The 22,811-nt window shown below is 38.6% G+C and overlaps 1 protein-coding gene across 1 annotated transcript; it reads left to right on the top strand.

The window, feature by feature from the left end:
• The first annotated feature begins 8,008 nt into the window (after positions 1-8,008).
• Positions 8,009-16,557, top strand: LOC581857 (UDP-glucuronosyltransferase 2B1). Its single transcript, XM_781836.5, has 4 exons — positions 8,009-8,978; positions 15,019-15,250; positions 15,855-16,074; positions 16,214-16,557. Exons 1-4 carry the CDS (start codon positions 8,076-8,078, stop codon positions 16,485-16,487), a joined length of 1,629 nt encoding a protein of 542 aa, XP_786929.5. The 5' UTR covers positions 8,009-8,075; the 3' UTR covers positions 16,488-16,557.
• The last annotated feature ends 6,254 nt before the right edge of the window (positions 16,558-22,811 follow it).

The following is a 22,811-nucleotide window of genomic DNA, read 5'->3' as shown; positions in this document are numbered from 1 at the left end:
ATCGCAAATATTATTAATGAGATTTAAAAAAAAAAAAATCGAGATCAATACATATAATTCGACGGAGAATCTCCGACTGGCATTTATGTGCGATGTCACACGTGGGGGGTAACGCATGTCACACACATAAATATGAGAAGAGAGAGAATAATGTAAAAGAGAAGAAAAGGAGAGAGACAGAGAGAGAGGGAGAAATAGAGAGAAAGAAAGAAAGAAAGAAAGAAAAAAGGAAGAACATGAAACTTAAATTTACACTTAGGCTGAGTTGGCTCGACATTGTGCCTAAAGCAAAACAATACGAAAACAGAAGTGATATATAATTGTCTTTAAAAGAGAGAAAGATAGGTTTTTTCTAAAATGAAATGAAAGGGGCTATGTGACTTTCAAGGAGGAAATTACAATTTCTATTGCTCGTAACGACTATTTTGAATTTCCTATTTTGTTTGTATAATTCAAGACCTTCCTGGGGCTCCGCCCCAAGACTCCCGGCAAAGGCAAATTATTTACACAATTTCTTGCTGTCTGCTGCCTCGAGATCACTGGACTCTGACTGGAGCGAAGAAAGGTAACAATGTATAGCAAGAATCCCTATTCAGTGAAGAATTTATCCTTTGTATTATTAAAGACTCCCGGCAAAGGCTCTCCCCCTGCACCCTATCCGTAAAGATAGAAGTGGTTCCCAAGACAACCTTTTGTGGTATAAAATTGGAGAGAGTGTGAGTTTTGTGTAGTTTAAGCTTCTATAACAACCACTCCCGTGGACCTTTTATTATTCATACGTCTTGCTGTCTGCTGCCTCGAGAATCGAGATCACTGGAGCGAAGAAAGGTAACAATGTATAGCAAGAATCCCTATTCAGTGAAGGATTTACCCTTTTTATGCAGATGCATTATTCTACCATTCTTGACCAGAAGTGCGTTTCAAACTCATTGACATGGGCATCATCCCATTGAATGTTGTGTCCATAAGGGCGTGCGATATGTTCAGCTATTTGCTGCCTAATCTGAGGGCTTAAAAAGAGCAGACAATAGGGGCAGTGCAATTAAAAGGGATGGATTAGAGTCTATTTCTAAAATGAAATGAAGGGTCTATTTGACTTTTAAGAGCGATAAAAACTCTAATCCATCCCTTGAAATGTAAATTTCATTGCCCCCATTGTGTGCTATTTTCAAAGAGCACGTAAAGCTTTCAGATTGAACATTCCATCTCATAAAATTGTCTATAAGAGAGAAAGAAATAAACTCACTTTCTCCCTTCAAGACAATTTTCTCTCTTGAAAGTCAAATAAACTCGAGAGCATCCTGGGGCTGTGCCAGGCCCCTCAAGCTCTGCCATGCACGGATCCATTAGAAGGCAAAATAAGCCCACTAAATAATTAATATGTATTCAAACGTCATAGCGATTCATCCAAATAAAAAATCTACGTAAGAGGCATTTTGATAGTTTTAAGAAAATTCCTTAAAAATCCAGGAAATTGGGTTTTCTTTTCGGAAAACTCTATTTAAACGAGTGGAAGCACTGACGGCTTTGTTTTTTTAAACTGTAACAATTCTCCTTGGATCAGATATTTGACCAAAAACAAGCCTCATTATCTTTAGTATGGCTAGTGACATTTCGGACCTTACAGCTTTCAAAGAAAAAGTTTGAGAACCCCTGGCCTACACATTATACACATCAGGACCAACTTGACAAGGAGAAAGTTATCGATCTCGAGTGTCAATTTTCATGACTTTCTTCTTTGTTCGATTTCTATAATCTCCCCTCCCTGGATTTGTTTGTTTCCACTAAGACCAACCTTTTTTTTTTTTACAAAGGGGTGCCAAAAAGTACGCGTGAAAGGAGAGAGACGGAGAGAGAGAGAGAGAGAGAGAGAGAGAACGATAGAGGAGATACAAATTATAAGGTCAAGAAAGAGACTAGAGAAAAAAACGGGAAAGGTGAATTAAAGGGAACATTTTGCCAAACACATATAGAGAAGGAAATGAAGAAAGACATCAAAAGGAAAACAAAGCAAAAGAAGAAAATAAAACAGATTGGGAAATAAAGACATACACGTTAAAGCTGGGGGGGGGGGGGCTTTTCATTAATTACTTTATTTCCTTCTTATAGAGGCCGCTTTTCCCTTTTTCATCTTGTCAAGTCGACTTAATATCCATATCATGTCGACATGTAAATATATTTAACTTACCATGTCGACTTATCAACTTTTATTAGTCGACATGGCGAAATAAATTATTTTGCCAAGTCGACTTCACAAAAAGTTCATGTCGTCATGGCGATATGTATCTTGCCAAGTCGTCTTCACAAAAAGTTCATCATGACGACATACTTTCTGAGAAATCGACTTGGCAAGATAATTTATTTCGCCATGACGACAGATAATTTTTGGGAAGTCGACTTGGTAAGATAATTTATGTCGCCATGACGACATGAACTTTATGCGAAATCAACTTGGCAAGATAACTTGTGTCGCCATGACGACCTGAACTTTTTGTGAAGTCGACTTGGCAACATAATTTATTTCGCCATGTCGACTAATAACTGTTGATAAGTCGACATAGTAAGTTAAATATTTTTACATGTCGACATGATATGAATATTAAGTCAACTTGACAAGATGGAATATCTCGTCATGTCGTCAAGTAGAATGGCACTTTAACGCTTCCGTAGAAAACATCAAGGAAAAGCACGACCAGGCGCGTACACAGAGGGGGGGGGGGGGGGGGGGGGGGGGGGGGGGGGGGGGGGGGGGGGGGGGGGGGGGGGGGGGGGGGGGGGGGGGGGGGGGGGGGGGGTGGGGGGGGGGGGGGGGGGGGGGGGTTTTAGGTTAAAAAAAATAATTCCCCCCCCCCCTGTTTACCAAAAAAAGAAAAAAAAAATTATTCCCATCCCCCACCTAAAAGCTGAACCCCCCCCCCCCCCCCCCCCCCCCCCCCCACGAAGCAAATGTCAAATTTTCAAACTTCGAGACCAAAAAAAAAAAAGTGTCCTCTTACCCCCCGCTTATTCATCGGCTGGCTGAGTCGTTGCGAAATTTTCGGCCCGATTTATAAATGTTAAACCCCCCCCCCCTTGAAAAAATCCTGCGTACGCGCCTGATCGGAGCACGACATAAAAGGTCCTTGGCCTTTTCAGGTGTTTAATGAATTTCCCGGCCCATCCCCTTTGGAGGAGGATTTTCTTCAAATGAATGTCTCATATATACAAGTATATTTATTTATTTTTGGTTAAGTGGAAGCTTTTGCATACTGACATTTATCTTTCATTTCACATTCTCATCCAGTAAATGGTTCTTCACACATAAATGTAGTTGGCATTCCGTTCATCAACAAAACGAACTATAATAACATCGCATGATTTCAAAATCCAGACGACCTAAAATTATACATCATCATTCTGTACACTTCACATATATACCTCAGCATGTATTTGTTATCAATTTTTAAGCCAGTGAATGCAGTGTAATTTTGAATTAACATTGTCATATTTCTTCCTTCAGGAAGAAAAATAACCCACATCCCCGTATACCCTATTATTAAGCGAGTACTCTCCCCCCCCCCCCCCCAAAAAAAGTAAATAAATAAATAAATAAATAAATAAATAAATGAAAAAAATCAAACATTTGAAAACATGTCAATACTAATTCAGCACTGGAAATAAAAAAAAGACATATATCTTTTTTTTTATCATTACAATGAATATTTAGGGACTCTAATTCTGTAGGCATATTCTTAAACTACCATTGCATTGCTAATACAAGAAATGTTTTCATAAAAAGTTCTAATTACACAAAAATTACTCGAGTCTTGTCGGTACGGAGCCACTGATCTCTACATAGATCAGTGTACATTGTACGTAAATTCAAGAGAATTGCATACGATCCTTACAATAATATCAAATTGGCAACGCGTTTTTCTTTAGTTTTCATTAGTTTTAGCAGTTCATATTTGCAAATCATATTATTTACATCAGCAAATGTGATTAGCTTTGGGAAATATTCGAATGGATTACATAATTTCTTCGTACGACGGAGACGGAGATTGTGCTGTTTCACTCTCGTCGCACGGTGAGGGTACACGCAGTGGCGGATCCAGGGGGGGGGGGGGCCGGGGGCCGGGGGCCCCCCCCCCCCCCCCTTGAGAAAAAAATCATGTAAAATCACGTGATTTTTACCTTTTTGGGGGGGGGTTGGGCCCCCCCCCCTGGCGCTCAAGGGGGGGGGGGTGCAAATTGAAATTTTTGTGAGGATCAAAAAAAAAAATGTGCTCCGCCCCATGCAAGACTCCCGGCAACAGCAAATTATTTACACAATTTCTTGCTTTTTTATTTTTAAATTGGAGATTAGTGCAAGTATTAGATATATTGGAAATAGAATTAATGAGAAAGTTATTTTTTCAAGATCAATACATGGGGGGGGGGGGGGGCACCATAAAAATAGGGCACTTTCTGGAATATAAGGTGCACCTACAAAGGGAAACATCAAAATGTAAATCTACCATATTGAGACATTGATAGACGTACGCGTAACGCATGTCACACGCAAAATAAATGAGAAGAAAAGAAAGAATAATGTTTTTAAAAAAGAAGATAGAGGAAAAGGAGAGAGACAGAGAGAGGGAGAGAAAGAAAGAAAGAAAGAAAAAAGGAAGAACATGAACACTTAGGCCTACATATTACAGTTGGCTCGACATGTGCTTAAGTAGTCTGCGGACGAAAGTACAACAATACGAAAACAGAAGTTATATGAAATTGTCTTTAAGAGAGAAAGAGAGGTTAAATTCTAAAATGAAATGAAAGGGGTTATGTGACGCTCAAGGAGGAAATTACAATTTCTATCGCTCATGACGACTATTTTGGAATTTCCTAAAAAATTTAAAGTTCAAGAAATTCTTGGGGCTCCGCCCCACGCAAGACTCCCGGCAACAGCAAATTATTTACACAATTTCTTGCTGTCTGCTGCCTCGAGATCACTGGAGCGAAAAAAGGTAACATAGCAAGAATCCCTATTCAGTGAAGGATTTATCCCTTTTATTATTAAAGATTCCCGACAAAGGCTCTCCCCTTGCAAAATTGGAGAGTTTTATGTAGTTTAAGCTTCTAACAACCACGCCCGTGGACCTTTTATTATTTACACAAAGGTAAAAGTGTATAGCAAGAATCCCTATTCAGTGAAGGATTCATCCTTTTTATGCAGATGCTTCTTCTACCATTCCTGACCAGAAGTGCGTTTCAAACTCAATGATATGGGCATCATCCCATTGAATGTTGTGTCCAGTGTTACGGGTTTGTTTTGCTACTTGCTGCCTAATCTGAGGGCTCTGTTGTGCTCTTTAAAAAGAGGACACAATAGGGGCAGCGCAATTTAAATATCAAGGAATGTATTAGAGTTTACTTCTAAAATGAAATGAAAGGGATATTTGACTTTTAAGAGCAATAAAAACTCTAATCCATCCCTTGGAATTTAAATAGCACTGCCCCCATTCAGTGTGCCATTTCAAAGAGCACAAAAAGGCTTCAGATTGAAGATTCCATTTCATAAAATTGTCTATAAGAGAGAAAGAGAGCCTTATTTCGAGAGAAAAAATGAAATGAAAGGGCTATTTGACAAGAGCCCTTTTATTTCATTTTAGAAATAACCTCTCTTCCTCTCTTATAGACAATTTTCTCTCTTGAAAGTCAATAACCCTTTCATTTCGATTTAGAAAATAACCTCTTTTTTCTCCTAAAGACAATTTCTCTCTTGAAAAGGCTCTGCCAGGCCCCTCAAGCTCTGCCATGTTGTATGGATCCATTAGAAAGCAAAATAAGCCCACTCAATAATTAATACATATATTAAAACGTCATAGCGATTCATCCAAATAAGAAATCCACGTAAGAGGCATTTTGAAAGTTTTAAGAAAATTCCTTCAAATTCCAGGATATTGGATATTATTTTTCAGGAAACTCTATTTAAACGAGTGGAAGCACTGGCGGTTCTGTTTTTTTTAATTATCTTCAGTATACAAGTGTCATTTCGGACCTTACAGCTTTCATATAAATCGCTTCTGGACCGTCAAAGAAAAAGTTTGAGAACCCCTGGTCTACGCATTATACACATCAGGACCAACTTGACAACTTGACAAAAATTGAGGGGGTTCGACCCCCCTCCTTTTAACGACTCCCAAGCCATCAAGAATGACCCCATAATTTATAGATTACCATTCTGCCGTTCTTTGGAGGGGCCGGGCGCGGCCTTTTCGGAAGTGTTTCTACACTAACCTTTTCATGCACTACGGCTTAACATAAACAAGCATGCTAAGATTTTTTTGAAAAGAAGCATAATTTCGACTCAGTTTCGCATAACCTAAAAATAAGAATACGGCCAGTCACCCCTCCCCCCTCCCCTCAATGCATCCGCCTTTACGCACCCCCCCCCCTTCCCTTGTCTTTCCCTTATTCGTCGTTACTGTCACTAATTTTTAGTGCCATTTCGTTGTCTTTCTTTCTACCCGGCTCCTCTCTTCTTTTTCTTTCCTCTTTTTTGAACTCTCTCTCTCTCTTTTCTTTACTTTTTTGTTCTCTTTTCTTTTATCTTCTCCTTCCCCCCCCCCCTTTTTTTTCTTTTTTTTTTCTTCCTCTTTTTCTTTCTCAATTTTTTTGCGCCGCCAATAGGGGGGGGGGGGGGGCCGCGGCCGTTTCGGCCCACCCCTGGATCCGCCACTGGAAAGTGTGCGTAAAAGAACTTCAATCGAATTTCGCATTCTAAACGGTTTTCTATTCACTCAATTGATGCTCAAAACTATCTAAAACCCATTATTGAGCTATTTAGTAAGGCAGCCAAAAGTTAGGATTTCCTTTCGCTTAATATTGTAAAACCAAGGTTTGTCGACAAACCTCCTTTGTGAATTCGGGCCTAATTGTTCTCTGGCATGCGTGACGGAATTATTCAATTCCGTTGCGTCGAAGGTGTTTCATTTGAATATGAAAAGAGATGCGAGATAAGGGTGTGGTGTGTGGAGGGAATTAAGTCATTCTAGCTTTCCAAGGACCGCACACAGCACTTTTTTTTTTATATGGAGTTCTTTTTAAAGAGTGTGTAGGAATAAATGCTGTGGATGAAACTAAAATCTGATTTGCGATAGAGTCCTAAAAAAAACGATGCTGATGAAAACTCACTATTAATGTGAAAACCAATGAAATAACGCTTGTTGTATAATCCGAACTCTTCCTATACAAACGCGTCCGAGTGTCGAAACTGAAGACAGGAGAAGTTAGTAAAATTCGTGTGTGGAGACTTTTCCAAGTGCGCTAAAAGTGTGTTGATTGGCTTATTAAAACAATAAGGTGCGGTCCGATTGGAGTAACTAAAATAACACTCTGCTTGTTGCTGGGTGGTTCCATGGATGAAATTAACTAAGAGAATGTTTAGAATGTGCAGCTGTAGATTGTTATTGTTATTGAAGTTGGCTGAACGGAAAGTACTAACGAAAGGAATGCTTAAAATGCTGAGTATTTACAATGTTGATAAACATTTGTGACCTTAGAAAAGTTCAAGTCACTACAATTGAACTAAAAAATGATAATAGGTAGGAGACGTTGTTGCATCAAAGTTTAGGTTGTGGTGGCTATAGGGTCTTTTCAGAGTTTAGTGCTGATTCAGTTTTTTCTCTGTTTTTTTAAACCCGGGCATAATTAGGGTTAGGGCATAACAGTTTAATTAGTTATGATTTCACATGATTAAATGTTAAGAGGTATAAAAACATTATATATGTATGATTCTCAGACAGAATTTGTTGGAAGTTGTTTTCATACTTTGAAAAATGAAAGTGTTGATAATTTATGTGAAATAAATGCTGTATCTACTGCTAGTAGCTCGGCAGGCTATATCCCAAAATATTGTATATTCTGTTATTTTGTCAGAGTGACATCTGGATGTGATGGTTGCTATGGTGATATTATGTGATAAACGATGTTAGGATGAACCTATCGTGCCCCATTGCGCCCTTCGCGCCTGAATGCGTCTAAACGCGACCTATATATTTATCGTGCCACGTACGCGTCGGGGCGCAGTCGCAACTTTGGAAAGCTCCCCTAACATGGCTGTTAATGTATCTGGTGTGATTTCTACCAGCCTAACCTGGTTTTATCTTCTTGTAATGTTCGTATCATGTTGTGTGTCCGGTAGTAATGTCTTGATATCATCAATGCATGGGGAAGGGAGTCACTTCTTCCTTGGTGCCGCCATTGGTGAAGGCCTAGTCCAACGAGGACACAACGCCACACTTCTCATCAGCAGGGCATATGAACGTCGTACCAGGGAACCAATGTACTCCAATCTATCCTTCGAAGTGTTTGACCATCACAAGAGGTCCCTTCAAGAGGTCCGAGATTTCTGGAAGAACTTCGGTGTTCTTTCGCTTGGGAAAGGTGATGATGGTCTCATTAAGACTGTGTACTACTTGATCGAATCGATGGCAGATGACTGCGAGGATCTCCTTCTCGATATCGAGCTCATGAAGCGCCTGGAGGACGTCGACGCTATCGTTGTCGATATGACTTGGATATGTGGAATAATGATCAGAGCCGCGCTGGAACGCAACCTGAACTACTCGAAGAAGATAGCCCTGGTGACTCTGACACCTTTAACACCTCATCTTATGGCGTTGTTTTCGTACGGTTCCTCGTACAATCCAGCCTACCAACCAGAACTCAACACGGGCTTTACCAACAGGATGAGTTTCTTAGAGAGGACAGCCAATCTCCTGCAGTCTGTTGTATACGCGGTGCTTGGTGCTACTCTGATACCGCTCTACATGCGCGTAGGGGAGAACACAGGACTTGAAGATGTCATGAGCATAAAGATGTCTCTCATGAACGATCTTGCCGACTTACACCTTCAAAACTTTGATTTCGCCATCGAGTTCCCGTTCCCGATATCACCAAATGTGATTCCAGTCGGAGGTGGGCTGACAGCATGGCCACCTACACAACTTGACCAGGTGAGCAACTTTATAATTACTGGTCTATATTCCTTCTACGTACTAGACGATTTTTGTTTGTTTTAATCTTTTGTTAAAGATGAAGTTGAGTTCTGGTCATGCGATTGCATTGTGAAAGAAACGGTGTGGAACCGACCAGAAAAGGTTGATCATCTAGCATATAAGTATTTGTGTGTATTGCAAGGTTCTGGAATCATCAAAATGATAAGAAATTTGGCCAAGTCTTGGTAAAGTTACAAACACTGTACACAGAAAGATGTATATGGGACTACACGAACACGTGGCGTAAAAAGCCGGCCCCGATTTTTACGATGTTACATGCATATTTAGAATATGAAGGCATTTGAAGAGCCATGCTTTTCAGGGAACATGTCTTAATTATCTGATGTTCTTCCACACTTGCATAATAAGAATGAGTAACGCTCACAAATTATTTTTCACCTCTTCCCAGAACTCAACCTTCTCTTTAAATCCAGTAATGTCTTCGCCATTATTTAAATGTCTAGGACCTTTCACGCAGTAAGAGCAATTTTGTTGGGCTTGTTTTGTTGTTATTATTTTGTTTGCTTGATGAAAAATTGATTGGTCAACAAACTTGTCAGCATCTTTTTTTTTTATATAATAAACGATTTGCGCAGGTCCCGTGGCAGTTGCAAATTTACAGATAGGGGGGGGGTGCCCGCCCCCCACCTACTCAGTGTTATTTAGGGTACGCTTATGCTCGTTCCCTCTTTTTGAAAGCACCCCCTATCTGAGGATTGCCAACATTTCCGAACCCCCCTTTCGCGGGCTTTTCGCGGGCTTTTCCTGCCTTGGAGACCACCCTAAATACGTAAAAATGCTCAATGTACCCCCTAAATTTATTTATTTATTTATTTATTTATTCATTTATTTTGTTTTATTTACCCAGGGTAACCCCACCAGTGAGTAAAACACTGTTATACTCGGGGGCCCTGCAATAGTAGAACACAAATTACAAACATGTAAATGAATACAAAACAACAAATATTACTATGACATCAGACCTGCACGAAATATTAAACTTTTAAGAAAAAAAGAAAAAAAAAAAACTATAAGGCTCTCACAATGCCTCCGCTTGCCGGAACCAACTGGACAGCAGGGTCTGAGGCACGTACTACTCCAAACACTACTCTCCCTCGCCACGCCATATTGAATTTTTATTTTCAGGTGGGCTGTATCTATACAGACCACCTTATAATTTTGTTAAAATTGCCTTTATTATCAGGTGGGCTGTATCTATACAGACCACCTTATAATTTTGTTAAAATTGCCTTTATTATTATTTATTTATTTTATTTCTAACCACTTTTTTGTTAACAAGATAACTTGAAAATGGCTAAATCAAATAACTTGAAATTTGGCACACATATGTATAGGCATATGGAGAAAACACGGTAAGGTTTAAAACCTTGACCTTGACTGATGACGTCATCTAGGCGCCATTTTGTGAAATTTTCTGAAAATTTACTCATGATCATATTTTCATAACGGTAAATCATTTCTCATTCATATTTATCATGATCAAGGTCAATATCAGTCCGGTCAATTTCATGTCAAAAAACGCGCGCGTGCGCGTACGTCCGCGCGTTAGTGCGCGCGCAAAATTTTATAATGCTGAGAATCGTTTCAAATTTATTTTGCATACGTTTAAGGCCATTTTAAGCATTTTATAAAAAATCGCGCACGCGCGCATGCGCGCGCGTTTTCGCGCGTAACACCATTACAAAGCATAGAATCGCCATTTTTTTTCTTTTATGATATTTCTCATATTTTTTCGAGGAATTTGATACCATGTTTATCTCTTTATGACCTTTAATAACAAGATGAGCGTCAATTCAAGATAAATGTCCGTGCGCGCGAGCTCTTTTAATACATAGCATATATGGGCAAAAACATGCCTATACAAAATCCATTATAGCTCTTTGAAATGAACGGTGACCTTCAATTTGTTTTCTTATTTAGATAGAGTATGAGTCGGAGATATGATTCCACGTCTCATTTGCCCATTAAGTGTATCGTGACATCATCATAATGGCCTTGGAACTCAAAATACGTATTTGCATATTATGACGTCAGCATATTTATGTAAAATTGACTGTATCCCTGTAAATATTGATCAATTTTCTTCCAAATTTCGATATGTTGTAGCTGAGATAATTCTCTACAAGTTTAATAATAACCATTTTTCATTTTGATGACATCATCAGAGTAAAAATTACGATTAAAGGGCACATATCAGAAATTTCTTAAGTTGCATGTCATGACTATAGAAGGTGAATTTCGTTCACGTAATGAATCTACATGATATTGTTTTAAAAAAAAAATTAAGCAGTATCTCGCTTATTTTTGCTCTATTTTGTTTTTCAAATTTTAGTTGACCAGCCCACCTATACTTGTTCCAAACAAGTATTATATGTCTAGTTATTTATTTATTTTATTTCTAACCACTTTTTTGTTAACAAGATAACTTGAAAATGGCTAAATCAAATAACTTGAAATTTGGCACACATATGTATAGGCATATGGAGAAAACACGGTAAGGTTTAAAACCTTGACCTTGACTGATGACGTCATCTAGGCGCCATTTTGTGAAATTTTCTGAAAATTTACTCATGATCATATTTTCATAACGGTAAATCATTTCTCATTCATATTTATCATGATCAAGGTCGATATCAGTCCGGTCAATTTCATGTCAAAAAACGCGCGCGTGCGCGTACGTCCGCGCGTTAGTGCGCGCGCAAAATTTTATAATGCTGAGAATCGTTTCAAATTTATTTTGCATACGTTTCAGGCCATTTTAAGCAATTTATAAAAAATCGCGCGTAAGAGCATGCGCGCGCGTTTTCGCGCGTAACACCATTAAAAAACATAGAATCGCCATTTTTTTTTTCTTTCATGATATTTCTCATATTTTTTCAAGGAATTTGATACCATGTTTATCTCTTTATGACCATTAATAACAAGATGAGCCTAAATTCAAGATAAATGTCAGTGCGCGCGAGGTCTTTTAATACATAGCATATATGGGCAAAAACATGCCTATACAAAATCCGTTATAGCTCTTTGGAATGCACCGGGATCCTCAATTTTTTTCATATTAAGATAGAGTATGAGTCGGAAATATGATTCCATGTCTCATTTGGCCATTAAGTGTATCGTGACATCATCACAATGGCCTTGGAACTCAAAATACGAATTTGCATATTATGACGTCAGCATATTTATGTAAAATTGATTGTATCTCTGTAAATATTGATCAATTTTCTTCAAATTTCGATATGTTGTAGCTAAGACAATTTTCTACAAGCGCAGTAATAATCATTTTTCATTTTGATGACGTCATCATAGTGAAAATTTTGATTAAAGGCCTCATGTCAAAAACTTCATAATTTGCGTGTTATGCCTATAGAAGGTGAATTTAGTTCACGTTATGAATCTACATGATATTGTCTTTTAAGAATTTGTAAGCAGTATGTCGCTTATTTTTGCTCTATTTTGTCTCAAATGTTAGTTGACCAGCCCACCTATACTTGTTCCAAACAAGTATTATATGTCTAGTTTATTATTTATTTTTCTTAATTCTACCCACTTTTTTGTTAACAAGATATCTTGAAAATGGTTTAATCAAATGCTTTGATATTTGGCACACATATGTATAGGCATATGGACAAAACACAGTAAGGTTTTCAACCTTGACCTTGACTGATGACGTCATCTAGGCGCCATTTTGTGAAATTTTCTGAAAATAAACTCATGATCATATCTTCATAACCAAAAGGTATTTCTCATTCATATTTATTATGATCAAGGTCAATATCAGTCCAGTCAATTTCAGGTCAAAAAACGCGCGCGTGCGCGTACGTCCGCGCGTCAATGCGCGCGCAAAATTTTTAAATGCTTAAAATCGTCTCAAATTTATTTTGCATACGTTTCAGGTCATTTTAAGCATTTTATAAAAATCGCGCGTACGAGCATGCGCGCGCGTTTTCGCGCGCGTAACACCATTAAAAAACATAGAATCGCCATTTTTTTTCTTTCATGATATTTCTCATATTTTTTCAAGGAATTTGATTCCATGTTTATCTCTTTATGACCATTATTAACAAGATGAGCGTAAATTCAAGATAAATGTCAGTGCGCGCGAGGTCTTTTAATACATAGCATATATGGGCAAAAACATGCCTATACAAAATCCGTTATAGCTCTTTGGAATGCACCAGGATCCTCAATTTTTTTTCATATTAAGATAGAGTATGAGTCGGAAATATGATTCCATGTCTCTTTTGGCCATTAAGTGTATCGTGACATCATCACAATGGCCTTGGAACTCAAAATACGAATTTGCATATTATGACGTCAGCATATTTATGTAAAATTGATTGTATCTCTGTAAATATTGATCAATTTTCTTCAAAATTTCGATATGTTGTAGCTAAGACAATTCTCTACAAGCGCAGTAATAACCATTTTTCATTTTGATGACGTCATCATAGTGAAAATTTTGATTAAAGGCCTCATGTCAAAAACTTCATATTTGCGTGTTATGCCTATAGAAGGTGAATTTAGTTCACGTTATGAATCTACATGATATTGTCTTTTAAGAATTTGTAAGCAGTATGTCGCTTATTTTTGCCTTATTTTGTCTCAAATGTTTGTTGACCAGCCCACCTATACTTGTTCCAAACAAGTATTATATGTCTAGTTTTGTTTGTTTGTTGATGTGTTTGTGTTCATACCAAACCATCTACTGATTTCTAATTCTCCAATATGAGGTAGCAAAGGACTGACTAGAAACAGCGCCCCGAATACCGCTATCCAGCCGATTCCAGAGAACGGAAGCACAACGGGAAAAGGCTTTTTTACCAGCCTGTGTGCGGACAAGTGGCACCACAACACCATTGTGCACTGCATTTCTTGTCCGGTGTGAATGATACTTCCTGAACGTATAAAAAGTTCAATGAGGTAAACTGGGGTTTCCCCGCGGAGTACACTATGCACTGTTTTGCATTTATGGAATTGCCACCTTTCTTCAATTGAAACCCATTTTAATTTGTTATATGCCTGTTCAATGGGAGTAGAATAATTGACTTTTAAGATCAACCGGGCCATTTTCCTGTGTTGTCTTATTAAACCGTCTTTCAAATATTGTGCACATGTGGACCATGAATTGCTACAGTAGTCAAAGTAAGGTAATATAAGTGAGTTAGCTAAGACTTTAGAGCTGTCAACCGTGAGGTATTTTCGGAGTCTACCAAAGAGTGCAAGTCGGGAAGCAATCTTTTTCATTGTTTCTTCAATATGTTTTTGCCAGGTTAATGTCTCATCCATCCAAACTCCAAAATATTTATAGGTGTTTACTCTTTCTAGCTCATGGTTGTCAACAGCCAGATTTATATCACCACAAAAACCATATATTGAGTTTTTGATAAATTCAACCTAAGATGATTTTGTGTCAGCCATTTATTGACTATCTCAAGCTCCTTATTCAGTACAGATTCAATGTCTTTAATTATCTTTCCCACTGTAGTACAATATTGTATCGTCGGCGTACATCATAATGTGGCACTTTTCAACAATCCCTGGTAAAGCATTTACCATTACCGAAAAAAGAAGGGGCCTGATGATCGAGCCTTGCGGAACGCCAGTTCTGACATTAGTAATGTCAGACAATTCGGAATAATTTCTCAGGAGTTCAAAGAGATGAGAGAAAAAAATGAGAGAAAAAAAAAAGAAAAACACTCCCTTTTTAAAGAAATCTCCGGGTGAAAAGTCAAATACACCCCTTTTTTTTTTTACAATTCTCGGGCCGGACTTTGTCGCACGAAAGGTACCCCTTTACCGGACATTTTGGTAACACGCATGCGGTCATTCCGACCCCGGAGTGGGGGCCGGGGGGGGGTGGGGGCGTGCATGACAAGGTTATACTAAAATTGGCTGAGGGTGCTTTTTTTCTCGAAAGTCTTAGCGTTTTTATTTCATATCCTAATTGATACGTGACCAATGTTTACGTCATCAGGAACTGGAAGATTTCATGGAGAGTTCAGGCGACCATGGTGTCATTCTCTTCACCCTTGGCACGTACTTCGGTGAGATAACGATCATTCAACCGGGATTTGCTGAGCAGTTTGCCAAAGCTTTCCGAAGATTGCCGCAGAAGGTGATCTGGCAGATGAAGGATCCACTCGGCGAAATCGACGTTTCTCCAAACGTGAAGGTCAAGCCCTGGGTACCTCAGAATGATCTACTGGGTGAGTTTCGGGAATATAATACCTTGTGGTGCATGTACGTGGTGGTGGTGTTGGTGGGAAGTGGGGGGGGGGGGGGGTGGGGGGCAATGAGCCGAAGTCATACGATATTGCATATCAAAGTAAAAAAAACAACAACACATTTCAGTGCTTCAAATGAGGCAGAATAATCGGTATGTTGTAGGTTTTGAGTCAGTTTGGCTGTGTGACCAGATTAAAAGTGAAAAGCCCCTGGTGTGAGCGAGGTGTAGGCAGTGTACACCATTCAAATCGACGATATACGGACTCGAGACCAAAAACAAATCACATTACACAGAGTTCGCGTCGGTTGGTGGTGCGTATTAACCGTCAGTCCCTTTTAAAGACCTCTTAATTATTGTTTTAAAAAAAGATGACGTCGAAATATATATAGTGATATTGCACTTTCCAATCCAATATCGAAAGATTGTTTGGAAATACCATCTGAAAGTTAGCTTAGATCAATACATTCCAAAAACAAGCACAAAACAAACTATTCTATATCCAATATCATACATCTATCTTATTTTTTCCGTATCTTATATAGTTATCCATCTAAACAAAATATTTCTATCCCTTCTACTCAAAGGTCATCCAAAGACCCGAGTATTTCTTTATCAGGGAGGCAACAACGGGTTCCAGGAAGCCTGCTATCACGGTGTACCCATAGTCGTCGTCCCGCTCCACGCGGACCAGTTCGACGTCGCCGCCAGGGTCGTAGCTCGAGGGATGGGCAAGAAGATCGACAAGATGGCTGCCAGTGCTGATGTTATCTATGATACCTTACAGGACGTCATCAGTGATCCAAAGTGAGTTTGTAGAGCAGAAAGTGGGAGTTATGTCGAGGTGTCGTATAGTCGAGTGGTTAATTAAGCACTTGACTGGAAATGCAAAATCAAAAGAAAGAAAGAACAAATTTTAACTAATAACATTTTCCTCTTCATACAGGTACACTGCAGTGGCTAAAGAGGTTTCTACCATCATCAGAGAAAGGCCCATGCAGGCACGAGAACGCGCAGCATTCTGGATTGAACACGTGATCAAATATGGCGGACAGTATCTCAAAACATCTGCAAGGGATCTTTCCCTCATTGAGTTTTTCATGATCGACGTCCTCGCATTTCTTCTACTGCTTGCCACAGCGTTTCTTCTTATAGTTATATTTGGGGTTCGTTTATGTTGTCGAATGGTTTGTGGAAAGAGGAAAGCAAAATTAGACTGAGATCATATAGGGTGCCTCTAGATGGAGGGCGTGTTGCGGGGTATGCATGCCCTCCCCCCCCCCCCCCCCCCATAATGGACGTACGAGGTGGGATGAGGGCCTGCTGATCTTAAGCTCCTCAAGATTGGGTAATTAAAAACACCTTGCAATCATATTTCGGCACCAGTTGCCTCATATCAATGGCACCTATAGGTAGTCTATTAGAATATGTTAAAATCTCCTTTATAATTAGTACATTGTTATACAAAAAATGAATCTACAATACAATAAGTGTCAATTTCGCTCACTTCCATACTCACAAATTTAATAAAAAGGGGAGAGGGGGATCGAATATTCGACATTGTGACACCCCTCCCCTTGTATATTTTCTGTTGGTAAATCTTCAAGAGAAAAAAAATGTATTTAGCATTATATCGATAAATCCTCTAATAATTTGATTATTAATTTATTTATCCTTGCATGTGGAAGATAAAATGATCCGATGTGTTTCAAATTTTAGATTCTGATATAGTGTTGTTGTTGGTGCTTTTTTTTAATTTGTCCGAAAATTCAGGTTTAGGTTGATGGTCTTTGCCACCTTTCTGGAATAATGGCTTTTCTGTATCCTGAATCGTATAATGAAGCCATTGAAAATAAAGCCACATAATGTAAGCTTTTTTATGCATCGGTCCAAAAATGCATAATATGTTAGAGTTGAAGATCAGAGCGATTGTAACTATGGCAAAGACGAAGACTATATAGAAGTATTCGAAAATATGAACAGGGGGGGGGGCGGAGCCGTTCATTGTGTGTTTTGTGAGATGGGAGTCGCAATTTATCACAGTAGCCCTTTGCCATCAGTATATAGAAATTTGTTTAGGGCTAATAATTAAATTCCTACATGTCTATGCACAATTACCAAGCGATTCAATATTTCTTTTCCCAAATAAACATGAATTTCTAAAGGAAATAACTTTTCTACTTATGCTGCTGGATTCGAAGATTTTTCAGCAACTCCCAGGTAAAATTCATAGGCCAAATTGTTGATATCATTAACAGTTATTACGACCGATGTTATTCGACATTTCAATAGCCTATTCTGCAAGGCATGATTAAAATATTACCATATAGTCTAGAGTGTTTTTGTTAAATCAAATTAAGAAATATGCTATATATACAGGTAGATGCAAATGTTACTCAAAATCCATTATATAAATCACACTCAGGATACAGCCAACTGACGAGAATTGCTTCAATCTATATTTTACATGTATCATTAATATATGGTTTTACAATGGCTATGGTGATGAGTTGTCTAGGTAACATGTTGATGTGTTTGTTAAAATGTATTACCATGGTGCACCTTCTTGGTTACAAACAAAAATATGTGTATGTATTAACGTAAGTTCGTGCCTTTACATATCACAGTAGAAATCAGTGTTTTATATTTGATGCAGAATAATATTAATATTTGGAGATTAGAAACACAAACAGTTTCCATAACCGTTCAAGTGTTTCAAGCAAAAGTTAAGCAAACTTTCTCCTGGATGTAAATTCACACTAGCGTATGGCACTAGCGAGCTCTCCGATCTAGGCTAGACTCTTCGCGAGCGGTTTCATTGGAATTTAAGCGGTTTCATTGGAATTAATCGAGAAATTCCCCTCGCTAGCGTATAAATAAAAAATACGCCTGCACGGAACAAATCGCCTATGACACCGGCCGGCCATACGTAAATAGGGACTTTTAGATTCGCACGAAGACAATGGGGATTGCTACGATCGACGTCCTTTTAATGCACTGCCTTGAATGGACGTCACACGTATCAGTCCACGCAAATCTAAAAGTCCCTATTGGCAGTGACGGTAACGACGGATTAGGAGGAAGGGGTGCATACGTGAACTACAAGCGTATTGGGATGATCATACTATCATTTTAGAGTGTGCAATCTGGGTCGGAATCCAGCATAATATATTTATAAAAAAGAGGTTCACATAAAAGCACTCATGATAAAGCCGCGCACGGCCCCTACAACATCATTTTGGATTTTCAGATGATGGGCCGGGTGGCAGGGGTAGGGGGCAAAGTTCGCCCCACTCTTAAAGTACCCCCCCCCCCAAAGGGCCACTTTTACTTTGTAAACAAGTGCCCCTTCCCCTTTTAAACTCGGATAAGCGCACATTTCATCAACACATGTGCCCCCTTTCCTATCTGATAAAGGCTATTTAGAAAAATGAGGCCCTTAATAAATAAAAAGTGTCCCTTTTCATCTCTGGTAAATGACCATTTTCATATAATTATGAGAAGTTAATTCTTGTCACTTCAGTGCGCTCTTCACCTCCGATAATTGCCCCTATACAAATCTGAGATGCTCGTTTTACTTTGAAAATTACCCCTTCCCCTCCTGATAAGTACTCTTTTCATCTATGATGGGTGCCCATTTTCACCTTTGCTAACTGCCCTTTTATTTAGAATCGTGCCCCTTTTCCTTTCTAATAAGGGACCCATCCCCTTTTCATAAATGCCCCTTTTCACCTCTGATAAATCAATTTCTGATGGATGCCCCTTTTCCGTCAACAAATGCCCATTTCCCATACCCATAAGTGCCCTATCTCATTTCTGGTGAGTGCCTCCTTTCAGGTGTAAGAAGTGCCCCGTTTGAACCTTTGATAATTACTCTTTGTACCTTGACACATGCTCCTTTTCTTTTCTAATAAGTGTCTTTATCCCTTTCGCACTTAGGCACAGGGGGGGGGGGGCACGTGCCCCTAACCTGCTCATCATTAGTCTTGCACCTAATTTAAAGCGACTAAGAGTAATTTCCCCTAAAGGTCGCTCGCTCGCTCGCATTTATAGATGATATGTCACTTTAAAACAAATGTTTTTTCAGTCTTCCGTGATGCTTATAACCCCATCATGATTTGGTTTTTTCCTCTTTATAAGATGTAATTTTTCACTCTGCGACCTCACAGATCTTACATTTTTTCTCGCTCGCTTTGCTCGCTCGCAAATGAATATTCAGACAATCACACCCAGCCGAAAGTGTGATGCTTAAGCAATATCTTGTATGATATATAAAGAAAAACAAATATTGAAATCGTCCCTGATAATGGAATCACAATGAAAGAATATATACCAATGTCTAAACAAACGTATGTTTTTGCTTTAAGATTTCGCTTTGTAGGTGCCCTTTTTTGTTGGTGCTTTCCACTTTGGAAATAGCTCCGCCGCCCCTGCTTACGCATTAGCGCCAGCGTTAATTTCACGCTTGCGCGCACAGGGAGTGTCTGTGTGTGTGTGTGGGGGGGGGGGGGGAGGATTCCTCTCTAGCTCTGAAGCTGATTTTTTTTGTTTTACCTGGATTCGTGCGATTCGGTTAATACTTTTAGAGGGAGTCTGAGGGGTGATGTGCCCCCCTCTGAAGCTGACATTTTTTGGATTTTTGAAACAGGATTCGTGCGTTTTGGTTAATACCTTTTGGGGAGTCTGATTTGATTTCAAAACACCTGCATTTAATGCGGGATGGGGTTGCAGCCTCTCTTTCCCCGAAAATTTAAAAATTACCAATATGCATTTGTTATATCTTATCTCTTATATTTTGGTGACAATTAACACTTTTCACAACATACATAAGCTCAAATTTCCGCTCACTCGCCAAATTATTAATCCAGGAAATAGATATTGGGGCAAGAGGCTTCAGCCCCCACTGAGGGAAATGTCAAAAACATTGCGCGCGAGCATAACTTGAAAACGGGGAATGTTGATATCGGACAAGAGATGTGACGTGAGCATGTCCCCTTTCCAAAATAATTGTGTCCGCTTGTAGGTACCAGTACACTATTAAAGTACAGTGCTTCTAATATGACCTTGTCAGTATTGGTAAGTTTAAATAACGGTCTGCGCGAATTTCGAATTTCCGGCCCCCCTATTGGAAAATCCTGGATCCGTGCCTGCTTTCCCCGTGAAATGCATAAGAAATTCGTTTTCGAGGATTGGCAATGAAAATAGATTAAACAGTAGAAACAGACCCTAAATAAAGAAATAAACAGCTTGGTCGATTTGTTTTTAAGCATTATCTTCAAAACCCCGGACAGCTTAAACTGTATATCCTTAAACATAACGTCTATAATCACTCTGAGATTGAAGATAATACCAATACGAATTGCATTATGCAACGTCTATTATTCTTATTCTTCTTTTACATTTCGAAGTGCAAATCTAAATGGTCCCTAATGTCCCCACTTAAGCATACTTAGAATCTGGTCACACTTCGAATAGTTCGTGGCCTATAGAATTTTGTTTCTGTTGATGCTACTTTTTAGGTGATTTCAATCTAAACTTACTGGATCTACACTCTGACCAACATGTCAACTCTTTTTTGGAAATGGTTTTTTCTCACTCTTATGCCCCTCTCATAACAAAGGCGACAAGAATAGTTCAGTCAAGTTCAACTCTTATTGACAATATTTTTGTCAATGACACAAGTCTAGTGTTAAAAAGCGGTATTTTACTGGCAGACATTTCAGACCACCTTCCAATTTTTGTTTTCAATCGGTCAAAACGTAGTGATTGGCTTAAAGGTAAAGACCAGTAATGGTCATGCGATCGCATTGTGAAAGAAACGTTGTGGAATCGATCAGAAAAGGTGATCATCTAGCATCTAGCATCTGCAAGGTTCTGGAATCATCAAAATGATAAGAAATTTGGCCCATTCTTCGTAAAGTTACAAGCACTATACACAGAAAGATGTATATGGGACTACCCTATCTCTCTCACCAGACCATGAGAGAAATAAATTTACCAAATATATGAATTAGTAGGCGGTTTCCCGGCAAATTTTTTATCATCATGTATTAGTCAAAACATATTCTTTCACATGATTGGTAATGAGAGCTTCCATTTCATTTTTTGAAATTGGGGCGTTGCCAATACTGGTCTTTACCTTTAAGCGCGATCAATGCAATAAAACTTATACAAGAGACATGTCTCGCTCAAACTTTGAAAAATTTAGGGTTGCCCTGACTGAACACCCTTGGGAATATGTGATGCATGAAGAGTCATGTGACAGAGCTTATGAAGTATTTCTCAGTGAATTTAATATCATACAGAATTCTTGTTTTCCTTTGAAAGAAAGGCGTTGCCGAAAAAGGGAATCTAAACCATGGATTACAATAGCAATATTGAAATCATGTAAGAAAAAGATAGAGCTATACAAAACGTATTTGAAGAACCCTTCTGCATACAGGAAAAAAGTATACCGACAGTATCGAAATACTTTAACTTCAATTATTCGAAGGTCAAAAGAATCTTACTATGCAAAGCAGTTTGAAGAAAGTAATTGTAGTAAACGAACTTGGAATATTATTAACAATATGTTGAATAGGGGAATCAAAAGAAAGAACCAAGACTGTTTTCGTGATGAAAATAATAAGAAACTTACAGATCCTGTTGATATTGCAAACAAATTCAATGAATATTTCATAGGCATTGGGACAATGTTCACAGATACAAGTAATATTGACATGCTGAAGTGTAGATCTTACATGAATGGTCAATATCAACAGTCAATGTTTCTGAAACCAATAGAAGGTCATGAAATTATAGATATAGTGAAGGCACTGAAAATAGGTAAAAGTCCTGGAGGGTGTTTCACAAAGATCCTAAGTTGAACTTATCTCTAAGTTGGACTTAACAATTATGGAAAGCCATTAGCATCCTTGAAAATATTTTGTAAAAGTTATTTTAAAAGGCATAAATGTTGATTCAAATCATTCATAGTTCCTACTACCCTGGGAGATTTCATGTTCTTGGCGTGGAATTTATGAAAAGTCTAAATTACTTGAATTTTTGCTTTTGAATATATTTCATTATGAGGCTACAAATGGCTCTCCATAATATTTAAGTCCAACTTAGAGTTAAGTTCGACTTAGAATCTTTGTGAAACACCCCCCTGGTCATGATAATATAACTGTTTCTGTCATTAAAGAATCAATCTATTTCATTCTTGCTCCACTGGTACATATTTTTAACCTTTCCCTCTCCACTGGTAAATTCCCTCACAGTATGAAGCTGGCGAGGGTGACTCCGATCTATAAGAAAGGCTCCCTCGAGCAGTTTTGTAATTATAGACCGGTGTCACTCTTGCCCGTTTTCTCCAAAATCTTGGAAAAATTATTTTACTCTCGATTATTGTCTTACATTGAGAAACGAGAGATTTTGTCGAATTTTCAATATGGCTTCAGATCTGGTCATTCAACTATATTGGCCTTGACTTATTTTTTGGACCAAATACTTACTTCCCTTGATGATAGCAAACATTCACTCTGTTTGTCATTGGATATCTCAAA

The sequence above is a fragment of the Strongylocentrotus purpuratus genome, unplaced genomic scaffold, assembly GCF_000002235.5.
Source record: "Strongylocentrotus purpuratus isolate Spur 01 unplaced genomic scaffold, Spur_5.0 spur5_scaffold_21, whole genome shotgun sequence".
Lineage (NCBI taxonomy): Eukaryota > Metazoa > Echinodermata > Echinoidea > Camarodonta > Strongylocentrotidae > Strongylocentrotus > Strongylocentrotus purpuratus.
The sequence above is the reverse complement of the archived record's forward strand: the minus strand, read 5'-3'. Positions and strand labels throughout refer to the sequence as shown.

What these genes read in the sequence shown, in the direction of transcription:
- LOC581857 (XM_781836.5), top strand. Translation starts at nt 8,076, where the DNA reads ATGGCTGTTAATGTATCTGGTGTGATTTCTACCAGCCTAACCTGGTTT. An exon ending in ACCTCAGAATGATCTACTGG is followed by an intron (nt 15,251 to 15,854) that starts GTGAGTTTCGGG and finishes TTCTACTCAAAG; the next exon opens with GTCATCCAAAGACCCGAGTA. An exon ending in GACGTCATCAGTGATCCAAA is followed by an intron (nt 16,075 to 16,213) that starts GTGAGTTTGTAG and finishes CTCTTCATACAG; the next exon opens with GTACACTGCAGTGGCTAAAG.